At 34.7% G+C, this 18,878-nt stretch overlaps 1 protein-coding gene across 3 annotated transcripts in view; it reads left to right on the forward strand.

Moving 5' to 3' along the window:
- Positions 1-18,878, forward strand: part of Tsc22d2 (TSC22 domain family member 2) — a 48,982-nt gene that overhangs the window by 3,872 nt on the left and 26,232 nt on the right. The window contains exon 2 of one of the 3 annotated variants that reach the window (XM_021253032.2): positions 11,486-11,557. The exons of the other annotated variants lie outside the window; for them this stretch is intronic. Coding sequence (XP_021108691.1) covers positions 11,486-11,557 — 72 coding nt within the window. The remainder of the gene's footprint in view (positions 1-11,485; positions 11,558-18,878) is intronic. 3 annotated transcript variants of the gene reach the window in all.

Consider the following 18,878-nt stretch of genomic DNA (forward strand, 5'->3'; position numbering starts at 1 on the left):
TTTGACATATATTGCAAATTTCTTAAAACTGACTTGTTACATTGTTTGCAAACTACATTTAAAAATTACAGAGAATATCTCATATTTTACAGTTCCACATTAACTTATTGGGATTTTTGAGGGGTTAGTTTTAGATATGTTAAAAGATCAAAACTTTTTATAGGTTCTAGAGTAATTGGTTTGTAGAAGAATACAATGTTATAATTCTTTTTCTTCCTATTTCTTAGTTTAACTTCCCATTTCTAATTAGCCTTATATTTTTGTTATATGCTTCTATTGGTTTGAAAAATGCTCACCAAAATTCATTCATCTCTGCTTTTTGTAATTCAAGTTCATCTTTTTTTGTAGGTGGGACTCTTATTCCACTTGAGAACTCTTAGAGAATACTGTAAATGAGCTCAGCTAGCCAGTTCTTGAGAGATTTTATATGGATGTGATCACCAAGTAAAGAATCTGATTCCACAAGCCAGTCAGAAAAATTCTTCTATTTTTCTGGTTGCTCCCATTTTCACACATAGGGACACACTTGAATAACTTGAAATAAACTTGTTTATTTTTTTACCTTTGCTAATAGTCAACAGGAATAGTCAACAGGAATCTTCCTTTTTCTAGCCGCCAGAAGCCAGTTTTACCTGATAAGTTTGTAAATAACCTTTTGCTTACCTTTGTGTTCCTGTACATTGCCCCATATCTCTTAAAGAAATGACTGCTTTCCCAACCTCCTTTCCTTTCCTTAAACATATATGTCTATGGATGAAGAATACATTTTCCCTCCTCTCCACACCTCTCAGTTTATAGAGTATGTAGTTATACGCCTCAGAACCTTAATAGGATGATATGGCATGAAGCAGGGATGCATTTATTTTCCTTTTGTTGTATTAAAAGGAATCTCTTTACCAAACGTGAATGTTTGAACTACCAATTCTGTATCATTTTTATCCTTTCAGCAGTTAAGCTATGGTGCAAGTGCGCAGTCCCATTTTAAACGTGGCATTTCTCTCCCTCACCCCAATCTCTTAAAATCTGCATTGCTATTCAGATGTGTATCTGCAGTGTTTGTTATAGTCTTTCATTGGTTATTAATTTAACATGTTAGTTTCCAAAATGTAATCTTACACATTTGATATTTTTGTCACTGGAACAACACACCTGGTGAAGGAATGAATCCATTAAGTAGAAACAGTATTTTTTTAAATGAAAAACTTTTGTAAAAGAGAGGACGTTTTAAAGTTTGATGCTTGAAATTAAGTAATACAGTTTTCCAGACATATTTTTAAATTACCGAGATGAATACTTTGAGGGAACAGTACTAAAAATTTTAATATCATGATTTTGAGTCTCCTTAAATTTGCTACCATTTTATTTGCAGTCATTCACATGTAAAATAAAGAAAATGGGAATGTGAGGTCAAGAGTAATTAAACTTTGTGAATAGGTTGACAAATTCATATCCTTAGAAAATATTATAAATAGCATGTTTTCTTTTTTTACAAAAAATAATTTAGGATTGCATTAGACAGTATTTTGAGAAATGGAAGGAAAATGGGAGATTAATAAACTCTTAAGTAGATTTTAGATTTATACATGGAAAATATCTCATGATTTTGGTTCCATTACCCAGTACAAATTACAGTCATTTATATTGAGTCTGGCCTTTGTTAATGCATCCTAATATTGTCACATCTTTAAAAGGCCTAATGGTTGTATATGCAAAAAGTTTTCAGTTATCATTGCCTGACCATGTTATCTTTGTAGCCATTCTCATTAGAAAAGCACATAGTTAGTTGTTGAGACTTTTTCAGATTACTTTTGTGTAAACTAGTGAATGTAATGATGATTGAAAATGCAGTTTATGTTGTGTGGCCACTTCTACAGTGATCCTTTAAAATTTTGTTTTGACTGTGTACACATTTAACACTCTTTTACTGTAAATGAGGAGAGGTATAAAATATTATTGGCCCTAAAAGGAGCACAGTGCAGGTTGCTTTCCATAGATAACCAGCCAATGTGAACTAAGTAAGCTGCATTCCAGGAACTCTTATGAATGACTGCAATTGTGAACTGTCAACTGCTGCCCAAGACTGTTGAAAACCTGTTGTAAAGATCCCTTAGTGGCAGATATCTCTTTATCTTATTAATGGTTTTATTTATGTAGTTTGTTAATGACTACTGATAAAATACTATAAATTGTGAATGCTAAGTGATGTGCTCTAGCATATGCTAGAAATATAACTTTTATACATATACATATTTTAATGGAGTCCGTTTTTTTTCCATTGAAATTTGAGGGCCTTGTGTCTGTTGATAGGCAGAATTGTCAACCTTTTGCTGTAAAATCTATAGGCACTTCTTAGAGCTATATTACTTGAAAGCCTTACTACATTTAAGTCTAAAATTGTGGAGTAATTTTGCTCCTCTGTCTTTACAGTTGATGTGTAAATCACACAAGAGGTGTATTATTCAGGTCCTGGGGCTACAGATATAGGTAAAGATAGTGTGCTTGGCTAACATGATGACTCCTTGGATTCAATCCTCAGCACTACAAGAAAAGAAAAAGACACTAGTTTGGAAATGGTGTGGTACTGGATTTATAGACCTATTACTTGCCTATTTGGAGTGGAGTTTATCTATTCTCTGCACCAGAGAGATTGAAAGCAGTCATGTTCTCTAGTCACTTCCATTAAGGAGAAGTATTCCCACCAAGGTAATGGTAAAAAATAAATCTCTTTCCTCATAAAGGAATAGGTTGGGAGAGTATAAAAGGATTTTGACTTTTTTTTTTTTTTTTTTTTCTTAAAATGACAAGAGTTGGAGATGGGGAAATACAAAGTGTTAGCAAATAAGATGGAAGAAAATTAGTAAGAATTACCTGAAATATGGTCTTAAGGAATGGGAAAACTTGTAAATGATGAGGAATAGTGGTCTAATTTTTTCCTTGAATAAATTGTTTTAGATCAGTATCTATTTTGTTTTCTGAAGATACACTATTTATTTCTTAGTTGTATTACTCTAACTGAGGAAGAAGAAGCTTTACAAAAGCAGATCTTTCTGGTTGAAGTCTAGCCTAAATGATATTCTCTAAGTATATTCCTTATAAATGAGAAAAGCAGATTTTTTAAAATTAGAAATTTTAATAGTTGACATTATTTATAGGACACGTTGCTGCAAAACAATTGAATTGAAAAAAATCTTTTTAAGCTTATAGTTTTTCTTTAAACTCAACCAGTGGGCTTGTGACTTGAGACTATCATTTTAGAGTTTATAAAACTAATCACTGCATTCACAAAGAATATACATAACTGAAACACTGACTTAATGTCTTTCCCACAGCAAATCTTTGACATACTAAATTACTCAATATTTATTATGTTCTTAATCTGACATTATTTAGGGCAAAAATAGGATATCTCCCATTAAGATTTAGGGGAGAATAGCCATTTTATATCATTACTATGCATCATTCCATGACAGTAATAAATATATTGTTTATACTTGAGTATTTATATTTAAGATATATTATTTGACAGCTTTATATTTAAAATATTTGCATAATTTCTACTTTTAAATCAGGTGAATTAACTTGCATATGTGCTACTCTGGATCTCTCAGATTTAAAACCCCAAATCAGACTTAATTATATGGTCTTATATTTTTTTGAACTCATATCAATAATTGTTTTTAAAAGAGAGAATGAGTTCTTACCCTTTAAGTTGTACCCTTTATGTCGTGGTTAAGTGAAAATTGTGCAGATAACTGAGTTTAGTAATTTTGTTAGTGTTCACATATTAGAGTAGACTAGATAAGTAAGTGAAATCTGAATGTTAAGTTACTTAAAATCTTTTCTATAAGTTTTCACTACAATTTGGCTAAAGAGTATTGTATAAAGATAAACTCTGTGATTATTTTATAAATAATGCTGGCATAATATTTTAGGCTATTTCTATTGCACAAGTAAATTAATCTGTGAATAAAAGATTTCCAAAGTAAAACTTAAAGCCCATCAGTGTTTAAAATAGAACTAGAATTAAGTACAGTATTACCAACTAGATTTACGTGTTAATCCAAAACAAATCCTTTATGTAGTTTAGCCTTTGAAAACAAAACAAATATAAAAAATGAGAGGGAATGCTCTTTTGATCCAGTAAAATCAGTAGTGTGTTTAATTATGTGTTAATGTATCTTATGAGTGATCATTTCAGACAGTGGCATTAAGAGCTAAACTAAAATTCACTATGCTATGCATTTGAAGCAATTAATGTAAGCTAGTTGCTTAGTCCTGTAAATCTTGTTTCCTCATGTGAAACAGAATAATACCTAGTTTGGAGAGTTTGGAAATACTGAGTTAGGTTTGCAAGTAATATGTGAATAATCAGTGACATATGATGACTGTGATGTATGCATGGTAGGCATACATCATAGAAATGTGAATATAGTATTTCCAAACTACTTTCTCGTATAGTCCCTTGTCATACTACAAATTATTCTAAAAGTTTTCAGTTTTGATCTGCAACACTGTTTTAGGTTGGGCGTGATGGTGTAAGGATTAGAGCAAATTTTTCTGATCTTAGCATTTTCACCACTTTGCTGTAGTCTTTTGTCAAGTCATTACCTTCTCTCAGTTTTTCTCATTGGTGAAGGTAGAATTTGAGACTTGGTCAGATTTCAAGATTCCTTCTAACCCTGTTTAGTTCACACATTTAGATGAGTTTCATAAGAGAGCTGCCAGTTTAAACCTTTCTCTTATCAAACCCCTTTTTCCAGTAGGCCATTTTGTGATAAATTAAGTTTGCAAATGCTGATTAAGTATATTCAACGCCCAAGAAAACATTTAAACCAATAATATGTCAATGATTAAACTTCTTGTGCTCTCTGAGTAGTAAGTACTGGGACACAGAAATAAAACTATCCTGTCCTGTAAGATCTCAGGCTATATGAAAATTATTTTCACATGTGGTGAACTAAATATAAATGCTACTGGCAGCAATTTGGTGTTGGAAGGTAATAGACTGACTTCTCTTTGAAAGTCATTTTCAGCACATGTATTTGTATAGTTCAAAATTCAAAATAGGATAAATTGAAAGGCTCTTCTACATCTCTTCTCCAGCTACCCAGTTTCTCCTCAGAATCAATGCATTATTTGTGCGTTCTTCTGAGACTAACTTTGAACTGAATCTTAAAAGGTTCATTCATATTAGATCACTTGATAAAGAGGAAGGGATGACTTTCCAAGCTTAGAGAGAAGACAGTATGTGTAATGACATAGAAGAGTGAGTATCTGTCATATTTGGAAAATGATACAATTAACAGGAACCAGAATGAAGGGCTTAATTAAATATGGTAAATTTAGGTTTCTATAATAAGTTTATGGTTGTTATTAAAGACATTTCTTGAAGTTCTTATTGTTAAAAGTAATATTTGTAACCATTCGGTACCCCCTTCAGTGATTATTATATTTTAAAGTAAAATCTTATGAAAAAAGTTTTGGTTCATGAGTACATGAAGCCTTGAATCCCAGAAATCAGAATTCTCATTCAGTAGAATATACTAGTTTGTTACACTTAGTTCTAAATTTAAGTATTGTTTGCCTTAGTAATAATACCTCAGTGGTGATGAAACACATTCTACCATAAGATTTACTGTAATCCTATGTTAAATACAAATCCGCCTTAATTGTCACACCCTGTATATATATAATCTCATTTGATCTTTTCGTCAACTTGTAAGGAAGTATTCCCATCAGCCTTTTATGGATTAAAGGCTGTGAGGATTCCATAGCTATTTTTGTATTAATTTTTATTTTTATTAGTACATCTTTAAAGTGCATAATGGTTACATCCATGGTGAAGAATTGGTACATATGCATAACACATCTTAATTCTAAGTGTCCTTCCTCTTGTCCCCTTCCTCTCACTTTTCTCTCCCCCTATCTTTTGGTCCCTTTCCCACTCAAAAAAGATCTATCTCCCCGTTTCCTGTCTTCTATCCTTAATTTATTCTTTGGGTTCCTCATATGAAGAATAGATAGCTATTAATTGACAAATAATTAGACTCATACTCAGATCTTCAAGCCAGTGCTCTTGTATTTTCCAAGTTTTTTGGAATAAAGGAAAAGGACTGTATCCGTTGATGTGTTGTATCATAACCCCTTAAATGATATTTTAATTCTTTGTTTTTTTGGTACCGGGGATCAAACTTGGGTCCTTGCACTTGCACAGCAAGTGGCGAAACCACTGAGCTAAATCCCTCTCCTGGTATTTTAATTCTTTATAATCTCTGGGTATTAATATTAGAGGTGACACTTGTTAATCTTGTTATATTTCCCTGGATTCTACCTAGAGATCTCCGAAGTTGACTTTTGACATATATAAAACAAAATCAAGGTATTCTCTGAGTTAAAGGCCCAAGTACCTAACCCTTTCAGCTTTTATAACTTAATTTTGGTATTTAAGTGTTTTTCCTCCTTGTTAGATTTACCCTGCAAAGATAGTATCTTGCTAAATAAAGCAAGTAGCCATACATTAGATGCATTATATTCTTTTCTCATGTACTAGTTTTATATACTTGGAAATTAACAGACTCTTTAGGATATAAACTCAGGGAGGAAAGAATACCTTTTGTTCAGTGGTTTTCAAAAAGATCTGCTATTAGAAAAGCAGCATTTTCATGTAGGTGCCTGAAATAAACTCAGTATAAGCCATACCTTAGTCTTTCCAAAAAAACCCTTCATTCTCATTCATTTTCTCTCCCTCTCTCTCTCTCTCTCTCTTCTGTCCCCAGTCCAGTGTTTAAATTGGGGGATGGGCGTTTGAAGATGGAATGGAGAATACTATCCTCTCCTCCTTTAGGAAAAGAGAATAAAAATGGAGACTGCCTTATTAGAAAACAGTACGCAAGGAAGTTAGAGCTGTGATGGTCATAGCAGCACATCTAGGTCTCCTCAGGACAGATGGTAGCTTTTAGACAAAGTAAGGAATATGGTTCTTTGCTCCTTCATAGTTAGATGAATGTTCAAGTTGAGGCACAGTGTGGTTCCATGGGAAGTCCAAAGTCAGCATGGCCTCCTGGCTCATGCCTACCAGGAGTGGCCACAGTGCCCCCTCCTTTATGGGCCTAGCACTGACACCACTGTGCTGACCCTGTGCTGAATCTTGTGATAGACAAGCATCCACTCTTCTCTGCCCCAGTTTTCTGAGTCTGGCTTAGATGAGCTGGATACAGCTAGTCTCTGGCTGAACCATGAGAATGAATAGTTTGGCATATGGAGCTGGTTACATGGTGCTTATTAGCCCTTGCTGCCCCAGGAGATCCTGGTACGAGGAAGGAAGAGAAGGCTGGCGTCAACCCTGTTTGCCTTGGAGCAGCCTAAATCCCAACTCCTGGGGCAGAGCTTGTGCTGTCTGTCTGGCCCTTAGGCTGCATTGAGTACATGGTCCCACCCATCCTACATGTTCTCACCAGCCTCAAGGGGCTTTATGCGCAAGCTTTAACACACCTGCAGAGGGAGGTGGCACCCTGGGACCGAAACCAAGAGAAACATCCCAACAGGGAAAGAGAAGAGTGGCATCACTGCCTCCCAGCTTGGCCCCCAGCAGTGCTGAGATGCATCTTTAACAATTTTGTTTTTGGCACTGGAGATCGAACTCGGGACCTTGCGCTTTCGAAGGAGGCAGCAGAACCACTGAGCTAAATCCCCGGCCCAAGATGCATCTTTAACAAGCAAATGATTCAGATGTAGAAGCCCAGTGCCATAGTAAGGGCAAGCAGGTGGGTGGGTAGGTGAGTGGGACAGGAGACAGGTACTAACTAGAAGGGACAGAAAAGCTGTGAACAAAGGCCCAAAGGCCCTCGAGCTGCTTGGCTCTGTATTTAGAACGGTAGTTTATATTGACATCAAATAAGTTGTTAGAAAACTGGTTTCACATTTTTTTTTTCTTGGACAGAAGAGGATTTGTGACCAAAACTGTAAAATTCTCTCATTTTTTTTTTACATTTTAGTTACCTCTTGATGCTTTTAGGTTTCATAGACTGTCACCTTGAAATGATCCTGTTAACAGAGTTTTCCTTGGGCCCTTAATCCCCTCAGTTTTTATACTATTCCAAAATAGTTTTCTTTGAGGAGCAGTGTTAGTATTTATAAATGTCTTTTCCTCCCCTGCCCAACTCTGAAGTTCTTGATTAGCTATGTTTCATAGACTTGACTCCTTTTAACAATGCCTGATCATCAGTATTTTCAGACTAACTTCTTGCTATTTGCTTTAAAAATCCTTTACTTCATAGATAACATCCCTGTTGAAGTAGTCCAGAAACAACAACCAAAACAAAAAACACTTTTTTTTTGTGACCACACTGGTGATCACACCTTTGCCTTGTGCCTAGGCAAGTACTCTATCACTGAGTATATCCCCAGCCCAAAATTTCATTTCTCATAATAAGACTTAGTCACTAGAATCTAGATTATGTAAATTTTTCTATTGGGCATAGATAAATTGGCTCATTTTCTTTATATGTAGAAAAAGTGATTGTTAATTGTCATCTCTTGACATGTAAGGATATTCTGGTGTGTTTTTAAAGATTTTTGGATCCATTTATTATATTTCACAAGTGCTCTTCACACCCCAAGAGTTAACATTAATTCTAGATATGTTCTGTTTTCACTTTACATTTAACTTACAAGAAACATTTTACTGTTATGCTGAAAAAAAATGCTGAGATTTCATTACTCAACTCTTATGTCTTCGAGACCAATTTATTTGGCACGTTAAATATTTATATCCAAGTTAGAGGATCTGAAGTTCTTCTGCTAAACATTATCCTTATAAATATATTTGTCTTGGGCCGGGGATTTAGCTCAGTGGTTTCGCTGCCTGTTGCGCAAGCTCAAGGACCCGAGTTCAATCCCTAGTGCCAAAAAACAAAAATTTATCTTTATTCTGTTTTTTTTTTTTTTTTGGTTGGTACCAGGGATCGAACTCAGGACCTTGTTCTTGTGAGGCAGGTGGCAGAACCACTGAGCTAAATCCCTGGCCCATATTTATCTTTAAATATATTTAAAGTGAATATCCTTTGATGAACTTTTATTTCTAAACTTGGAAAATAACTTCCAAGCCTACTCTTTGTTTTCCTCCTATATTTGCTACCTTCCTCTCTCAGTCATTCATTCCATTTAAACTTGTCTCTGTAATGATAACAAATTTACTATATGGTCCTGGACAGGCCTGTTTCTTTTTTTAAAGCTAAATTGAGTTTCAGTTGGTTTTCATTTGATTTGACACATTGATTTATGAGTATAGTAAAAAAAGTCATCTGACATATATTTTGAGAGGATGTAAGATGATAAACAGAACTTAGAAGCCTCTTAAACCTTGTTATTGGCAGGTCTAATTAGTGCATTTGATGTTAGAGACCTAGTTAAAAAGCAGAGAGAGGGTCAAAAGATTGGAAAGCCTTTGGAGTAGGGCAAACAAAAAGTATATATTAAAGAATTCTAATTAGTCAAACAGCTGCTTTGGTGATCCTCTGACAGCTAGTGTCTATCTGGCTTTTCTGATTTATCTAAAAAGAGGTACACATGGTTAAACTTTAAAATTCAGTGTAACAGTTCCAAGAGTCTTAACCGGAGTTTTTAAATCACAGAATTCTATTATTTGTCTTGTTTGATGATCATCAAGATTTGACTGCTGCTCTAGTAGACCTTGGAAATGGTTTTCTTACTTTGCCTTGCACTTATTGGGGCATCATACTTGCAGTTGATTGAAATTCATTTGTATATAGAATAATAGCTATTGAGCATTGAATGTATCCCAGGAAGCTTTACATCAATGATGGCAAACCTTTTATAGACCGAGTGCCCAGACTGCAACCCAAAACCCACTTATTTATTGTAAAGTGCTAACATTGCAGTTAAACCTGAATACTCCAATTAAACCTAAAACCTGAATACAGCTCAAACACTTGGCTCAAGTGCCCACTGTGTCACACATGCCATAGATTCACTACCACTGCTTTAGATAGTCTTTTTTTTTTTGGTATTGAGAATTGAACTCGGGGCCCCATACTTGACAGGTAGGCACTGTACTTCTGAGCTATATCCTTGGCCCATCACGTACAGTCTTAATTTTTCAACCATCCTTCAAAGCTAAATAGTACTATCACTCTATAATAGAAACACAGATCTGGAGAAGCCACAATTTAACTCCATATGTTTAACATAGTGATTTAAGATCATAAAACCTGGGACCAGATTGCTACCTAGTAGCTTTGTGATATCAGGCAATTTACTCCTGTCTGATCTACTTTTCTAATCTATAAGATGGGACTAGTAAAAGCCCATCTTTGTTAGGGCTATCATGAAAATTTAGTTCATAAGTGCAAAGCACTTAGAATAGTATCTGGTATATAATACTTAGCACTTAACATTTTTAGCTGCTGCTGCTATTCTGCTGTAGTATTGGTCAAGAATTCTAAGTCATGTGACAAATATTTTTTCCCCCAAGATTACAGGTAGATGGTGAGGGAGACTGTAGAACTATGCTGAAGAGGAGAGAGAATTATTAAACGTTTATTCCCTGAAAAACTATTCCTGAGATATTAGATGTGAATCATACATAGTAGGAGATTGCCAAGATGAGCCGATCAGTTAAGATTCTGTTAGGGGCTGGGGATTTAGCTCAGTGGTTCCGCCACCTGCCTCACAAGCAGAAGGACCCAAGTTTGATCCCTGGTACCAAAAAAAAAAAAAAAAAAAAAAGATTCTGTGGTGTTAGCCCTAGGAAATGTGTCCCTAGGAAATGGTAGAAATGAATGATAATTATGGTGAATAGACTTTTACCCTTTTAAGGGGTATACCAATGCAGGAAGTTAGAAAGCTTCCATACAAAGCTGTACTAGTCCAGAGAAACCATACCTAAATAAACAAATCCTGAAAGTGGAAACATGTCAATTCCAGCCAGAAAAGAAATCTTCATTGTTCGTTATCAAAGCCTTCCCACTTTGCAAATCATTTTATATGAGTACTCTACCTGGGAACAGCTTTATTAAGCTGCTAAACCAAAAAATATTTATAGGGCCAGGGATTTAGCTCAGTGGTTCCAGCGCCTGCCTCACAAGCACAAGGTCCCGAGTTCGATCCCTGTTACCAAGAAAATAAAATTTATAAAGGCATCTGCTACAGAGTAGTGTTGATAGGTCTATGAACTAGTCACATTCAGATGTATATATTACATGACACACAATTGGATGCTAGCTTTTAATTTTATCCCTTTGGTCCTGAATTATTTTGGGGGTCTACTAGATTTTCATCTAGTTTCCAGTTCTTTCAAAGTGTTGTTTTAAAGAAGCTTACATGGTTTTTCCTCTTTTTTCTTTTTTGTTTTTGTTTTAAATTAAAGCAGTTGCACTGTGTTAAAAATTCTTCCTCTTTTTTGGAAAAGTAATGATTTTACTGTACATTCTCAACCTCATTTCCATTTGATTCTTGGGTCTCACAGGAATCCTTCAACTGCTTTCTACCAAGCGTTCCATTTGAACATGTTTCAGGAATCAAAGAGCCTCTGGGATAGGTATGAATACTTACATGTAATGCATACATGCAAAGTGTATGCATGAATTGCTTTGCATAAAACTGACCTTTGTTATAAGGGAAAAAATCATGTGGTACTAGCATGGGACAGAGCAGCAAAATAAACCAAAAGGACAGTTTGTATTTTATATAAACTATAAACATGTTTTTCTGTTCACTGCATTTTATGTACATTATTAATTTTTTAAAAGATTTGCCTAGTCTATTGAATTTTATGATATGAATTAACTACTTTTATTTTAATACAAAAATTATTATGTAAAATAAACTGCAGTTATTTTAATTTTGTGCTATTTTACATGATTTCTCTGTAAAAACTACAATAACAGGGCCGGGGATTTAGCTCAGTGGTTCCGCCACCTGCCTCGCAAGTGCAACGTCCTGAGTTCGATCCCTGGTACTAAAAAACCCCCAAAAAACATAAAACAAAATATTTCACATTGAAAAATTGGAGGAGGAAATTAATTTTTTAAAACATTGGAAGAGGGACAAGACCGAGATATCAAAGCAGTCATAGTTTCTTTTCTTTTTTTTTTGCAGAACCAGGGATCGAACTCAGGACCTTGTGCTTAGCAGGCAGGCACAGCGCTACTGAGCTACATCCCTGGCCCTTGACAGTCATAGCTTCTGACTAGAAATTTTGAACACTGAATTTGTTTAGTAGTATTTGGTAGATCTCCATTACTGACTTGTAAGCCCTTAAAACAGTTGCTTTCTCACAACTGCTGCATAGATTCTGTTAACTTTTAAAAACATAAAGTATTGGAGATCATTTTGGGCAAAAAAAAACATACTTTGGTTTATCTTTCTGCTTAACACACATTTTAAGTAGTATATGTTCTGTTCGGTTATTTTGCTGATTATTTATTAGTACTATTATCATTCTGTAATAGAAGGAGCGCAAACTTTTCAAAATTTACACAAAGCTTGTTAGATTCTTTTAACCTTGCCTGGCAATGCATTTGTGTCTTCTGGCGTAGTTTTGGATAACACTCATGGGCTCAACTTCATCTCTTTCATTAGAAAAGAGTATTGCATGTACATGTCATACTAAGACGTGGTCTTTATTGCCTAGAAATGATAATACTTTCTTAGGCTTGATTTGCTTGTGTGTGTCACTAAAGATACTTTCTACCAAAGTATCTCTTAGAATGTATATTCCTTACCAAAAATATGTTTGAATGGTCACTTTTGGAACAGAAAGTTTAAAATTTATAGTAATAGGTTTATAAAATCAATTTTTAAAGAGTTCTCCTATAGCAGTATAAGTTAATACTATATAGGATATAAATTATGCCATGAAACAAGCATGAGGATAGAATATGAGTATTTTGGAGTATGTTCTTTGTATTTTTCCTGAAGAAAAAGGAAAAAAAGCAGTCTGTTTAGAAATGTAGTCAGAGTAGAGCTGGGCGTGGTGGTGCACGCCTGTGATCCCAGCACTGGAGAGGCTAAGGCAGAAGGATCGCCATGAGTTCAAGGCCAGCCGGGGCTACAAAGCGAGACTGTCTCAAAAAACCAAAAAAAAAAAAAAAAAAAAGAAATGTCAGAGTAGTTTTCAAATGAATTTTAATTTGAAAACTTTTAATATTTCAACTAACTTTCTTTGGCTACTATATAAATATATTATCTTTGTCAAAACAGTATAAGAAGGCTTGAGTTTTACTTTTCATTATTTGTATCTCATATTAAGACAGTTCTTTGTTTCATTTTATAAAACAACCATGAAAGTTGACTGATTATTTGATTTTACAGCTAAATACTCCTTACCTGTTTTCTTTCATAGATACCACAAACTTTTAAGGTGTCAGAAATGAGGCAGGTTGCTTTATCTGTAGTTTCTGATGGGTTAAAACATATTCTCTTCTTGGAGCCTGTTGTCCAGAGCCAAAAAAGTTAACAGACGATTTTCTATAGTGTGTTAATACCAAAACAGTCATAATTTACATTGTTGATCAGCCATTCTTTGCTGGAAGTTGTCCTGTTGGTATCAGGGTGACAGGGCCAACCCAGTGAAACTGACTAATGGCTTCCTTATAAATTTTCAAGTAACCTGTTAAATTTTTAATTGAAAGAAGCAAGTGGCTACCTTTATTAGTTCTAACAATCTACCATGTCAGTTGCCAAATACCTAGACTTGTTGACAGATGTTATTGGATACGAAAGTATTGTGGTACTGTTTATTCATTGCAGACAGGTTGAACATTTGTATATGTTAAGCCTTAAAGAAGTACTAGCTGTAATTTCTGACCTTGTTTGTTTTGGATCTTATCAAATTATCTTCCTATAAATTTAGATTTTTTAATTGTACTAAATAAGTACTTTACAGGGGTGATCTGGAACCATTCAGGAGTTGAGTGGGCCATAAGTTCCTTACATTATTTATTTTGAGGCATAAATTTGCACGTCGGATACCGTATGTAAAGGTTCCTATTTATGAAATCTTAAAATTCACTTGGGGCAGCTTTTAAGCCTCATGCCAGTTTTCATTACACATGCCCTAGACTGAGTAAAGATCCTTGGTTTTTCTTTGTTTAGAACTCCCCTCCCCAGGATTCTTTCAGTTTAGCAGATCAAAATGAGTGACTCATATACGTTTCCCACATTGACTTACAGTTCTCTAGTAGCCCCTTTGTTTCCTTCACTATTTAAATTAGAATTAACAAATAGAGACTGTTTCTGCCTATATTTAGATATTCTCTTCTGGATCTATCCAGTGCTTTCCTCATTTATTGCACTAAAATTGAAGCTACTCAAGCCTCCCTTTCCATCTTTATGTAGGTGCTGTCATAGTTTGCCTTCCCTATTTGTTGACTGCAAAACCCTCAAGGAATCAATCAGTGAAACCATCTTAAAATATAAGGACAGTAAAACTGATAGCTCAGAAATAATCCAGCCCTTTCTTGGGAAACCCTGTTTATTAAAGTTAGCTTTCTAAGGGATTATCTTAATATGATTTTTAGTGATATCCTAGCATATTTACATTTCAGAGTAGTTACTTTAAAATTTGACCATTTTAAAAAATTTAACTTCAAAATGTTTTTGGCTTTGTTAAATCTATGGTGATTACCCTCGTAAGTCACTGGGAATCAGAGGCTTCCTTCGGAGCTTGTTTGTAAAGGCTATGAATAAGAATCTGTAGAAAACAGTTTTGCTCTCTCTTAGATAAGGAGACTAGAGAGAAAAACTTTAATGGAAGCAATCAGGTAGCTTGTAATAGTTTAACCTTGTTGATAAACACTTGCAGTATGTTTTTTCTTCATGAAGAATTGCATAAATGTAGTTGTGAGAACAATAGTTGCAAGGTGCACTATCCCCTTGAGTGTACTTGTCCTTCCTTATGGTAGCAGCAGTACTTATAGAATAATTAATTAGGAAATAGTAGACATGGATTATTAAAATGAATGTCTTAAGTTTATGGTAAATCTTTTACTAATTATTTGATGATTTCTCTTAAAATTTTCACAGTGATTACTCACTTTAGAAATTATTGGATAAAATGTGTTCTTAAATAACCTCAAATATTTAGTGTGAAAAAAACTTACTTTCTATCATTTATCCTATGAGATTTTTTTTTTGAAACCAGAAATAAATTAGAACTAAGCTGCTTTTGTCAGTGCCATGGGTATTGTATCAGATAATTTGTTTTGTTCATCCTTTAAGAAGCTTGAGTTCATCATTAACCAAATGATAATGCAAATAGTGACATATTTCACAACTTGGCAAATCTAATTTTTGAATGCTGAATATTTAAATATAACTTGTACCAGAAGAGTATATACCATTTATTAGTGTACAAACTGAAAACATCTGGGCAACCAGCACCAAAATCATGACACCTTCATGGCCTCTCATGCTCCCTTTTAGTCAATTCTCTGCCTGTCCTAAGTTCTATGTTATGTAAGTAGAGTCTTGCACTATCTATTGTGTGTCTGGCTTCTTTTATACAGTATTATGTTTCAGATTCATCCCTGTGTTGATCTGAACTAGATAATTTTAAGGAATCACTGTGCAGGGGTACTTGTTTGAGATTGTTGCTGATAAATGTTCTCTTATTAAGTACCTTGAGAGTATACATCCAAACTATTTTGTAGCCAACCCAAATGTAGTCCTTAATAATTTATATCTAGTACTTAAGTATTTTTCTGATTACATTCTAGCCTATTCTACTTAAGGACATCTAGTAGAGAATAATACCAAAAGACAAAAATTAGGGAACAGGATTGTTAATGACTTTTTTAGACTATTTCCTCTCTTGCTCCCTCCCTCTTTACTTCTCCGTATTACTTTAAATAATTTTAGAATTAAAAATTGAAAAAACAGGGCTGAAGTTTCCTGTATACTCTCCACTTAGCTTTTTCTAATGAACAAATATCTAAGATACCAAGTCTGGTATTAATAGATGTGGAGATGCAGTTAACTAAGGATGCTTTCAGATTTCCAGCTTTTTTTGCAATACTGATGGTTGGTACACTCACAGGACTCTTTTGTATCACAATTTATGACTATTTTTGTCAGTAGTTTAATCTGTGGTTTATATGTTGAGAGTGGGCCAAGGTAGGATGGACAAATAATGCTACTTTGAGGATCAGGCACATGTTACATATATAAAGCTTATTCTTGGAACCCAGAGTTAAATGAAGATCTAAGGACCTGCTTATAAAATGTTCAGATTACATTAAACTAGGCAAGTGATAGTTATTACAGGTTGACAGCACTTAACAAATTTATGGACTGATGCATATACAGAAATAGAGAAATTAAAAGAACTTGAATGGAAATCGAGGGAAGTAAAAACCTATATTGAGTAGGTATAGTAAAAATATACCCAAATGTGTTAGTTGATTACATTTTATAGTACTTACAAGCAAGTGACAGGCCTTCAAAAGAAACAAAAAACTAATATAATTTTAGGCACTGTTGGTAAAACTAAACAAGACAAGATAATGACAGACCTCTGATATCATATTACTGTGGGATAGTTCCAAATACAAAACTAACAAGAGAACCTATGTTCTTTAAATTCTACCGCACAGCCAGGTAGGGGTTGTTAACAGGCAGGATTGAACTTACTGAAAGTAAATGAGCCTCCTAGGAAATTAGTCTTGTCTTCACAAACAGTAATAAAATTGTCTTCATGTCTATTAATTGAGGATGTTGACTCTGAGTGAGGTTTAGATTAAGCTCCTTTACTTCATTGTTGGCCTTGTTTATCAGCAAACCTTAAAGAGCTGTGTATTTGCTTAAAAAATGGCAGGCTAGCCAACTATTCAGCTGTAAGTTGTCCTAAATGAGAAAACCAGTGGAACTTGAGGGATGGAGCGGGTCAGGGAGTGACAGCAAGCTTCTTTGGGAGTGAGAATTCCCATAGGTGATGGTGGTAAATGAAGCCAGCATAAATAATGTAGGCAGCAGCAGCAGCATCTTAAAAACTAGTCAAATCTGGGCTGGGGATTTAGCTCAGTGGTTCCACCGCCTGCCTAGCAAGCACAAGGTCCTGAGTCCGATCCCAGGTACCAAAAAAAAAAAAAAAAAAACTAGTCAAATCTAGGGGCCAGGGATTTAGATCAGTGGTTCGGCCACTTGCCTCACAACCTTAAGGACCGGAGTTCAATCCCTGGTACCAAAAGAAACAAAAACAAAAAAACTAGTCAAATCATTCTGTTTTGCCAGACAAGTAAAATAACTTGTTGAGAAAAGAGTAGCTCATATGTTACCAACTGACTTCAGAATTTAAGAAAATTAATAATTTCATTCAAAAATCGGACTGTGCATACCTGGCCATCAGTCTAGATCATAATGATAGGAAAATAATACCTTGAAAATTTTAAAACCACATGGTTATGAAATTGATGCTCTTGGAGTATAAATTAAATACTTGTGTATGTAGAAGTAAGAGCATTATGTAGAAAGGAAATACCCTCGTATGTAGAGTGTAGTGAATGTAGATTATTGGGGTGCTAGTGAAAGTTGAAAGAAGGCCACATGAAACTTCAAAAACCATGCCTGCAGTGTTCAGAAAAGCTACTTGGGAATTTCAGTAAAGTATTAGAGAATTGGTCCTATTATGAAGTGTAGTCAGCCCTCTGTATTCACAGACAGGCTCTGCATCCTAGGATTCAGCCAACCTCAGATAGAGTATTTTTTTTTAACTGCATTATAGATTTTTTTTTTCTGCCATCTTTCCCTAAACAATATAGTATGATAAGTATTCACATACCACTAATACTGTGTTAGGTATTACAATAACCTGGGGATGATTTAAAGAATACAAGACAGTGGGCATAGCCTATACGCAAATACAGTGCCATTTTGCATAAGAATTTGACTATGGATTTTGGCATTCACAGAATGTCCTGGAACCAGTACCCTGAGACACCCAAGGGAGGACTCTAGTCTTTGGGACATTATTGTCCCAGATTATAGACATTTGACATTAAAGGGAGTTGCATTTTAAGTGCTTCTTTTGAGATCACTTTTTCTAACTCAAAGAACTAATGCCTTAGCATTTCACTTCTGTATTACAGTTCAGAATGAAGCTAAGGGGAAAAAAACTAAGAAATTTGCTATTATTTGACTCAGTAAGTTCATTGACTCCTATAAGTCAACATTGGAAGGAATAAGATTAATAAAACTCAGTACCTATTTTGAAGGAACGTGGTCTTAATATGGGAAAAGACAGATAAATACATCATGTGATTGAAAGTAATAACTACCATATAAAATTCAAGCACTTTATGCCTCTCAAGGGTAGCTAGGGGGATTGGTCAAAATTTCTTCAGGAAGTGGCTTTTTGAGTTGGAAACAGAAAGGTGGGTTAAATTTGGTCTTGCAGAGCTAAAGAATTGAGGCAAAGAGGGTAGTCCAGGTAGAGGAAATTCTGTTAACCATTCTGAAAACACATAGTAATTGCTATGAGGATAGTTAAGTTTTGTTGGTGCTTCATATACTGGACTGAAGACAATAGAGAAGAGAAGCTGGATTGGATAGGGATCAAAAAAATACTAGAGAGCCACTGAAGACCTAAATTAGTCAGTGGTGATGAGGAAAGAATGATGATGAGAAGGTAGGAATTACAAGATTTTATAACTCATTGGGTATAATAGGGACACACTCAAATTTGCCTTCTAAGTGTCAGAAACCTAGTTGAGGGAATACTGGTACTGTTAGGAAACATTAGTGAAAGAATTATTTTGGAAAGTAGTATTTTGTTGTTTTTGGCTATTTGATAGATAATTTGAGAGGCTAGTAGAAAAAATGAAAGGGAAAATATTTAGGATACAGTTGGTTGCCCCCAGTGT

This window comes from Heterocephalus glaber, unplaced genomic scaffold (assembly GCF_053883595.1).
Source record: "Heterocephalus glaber isolate CG9 unplaced genomic scaffold, H.glaber_assembly_v1.0 deba00001504, whole genome shotgun sequence".
Lineage (NCBI taxonomy): Eukaryota > Metazoa > Chordata > Mammalia > Rodentia > Bathyergidae > Heterocephalus > Heterocephalus glaber.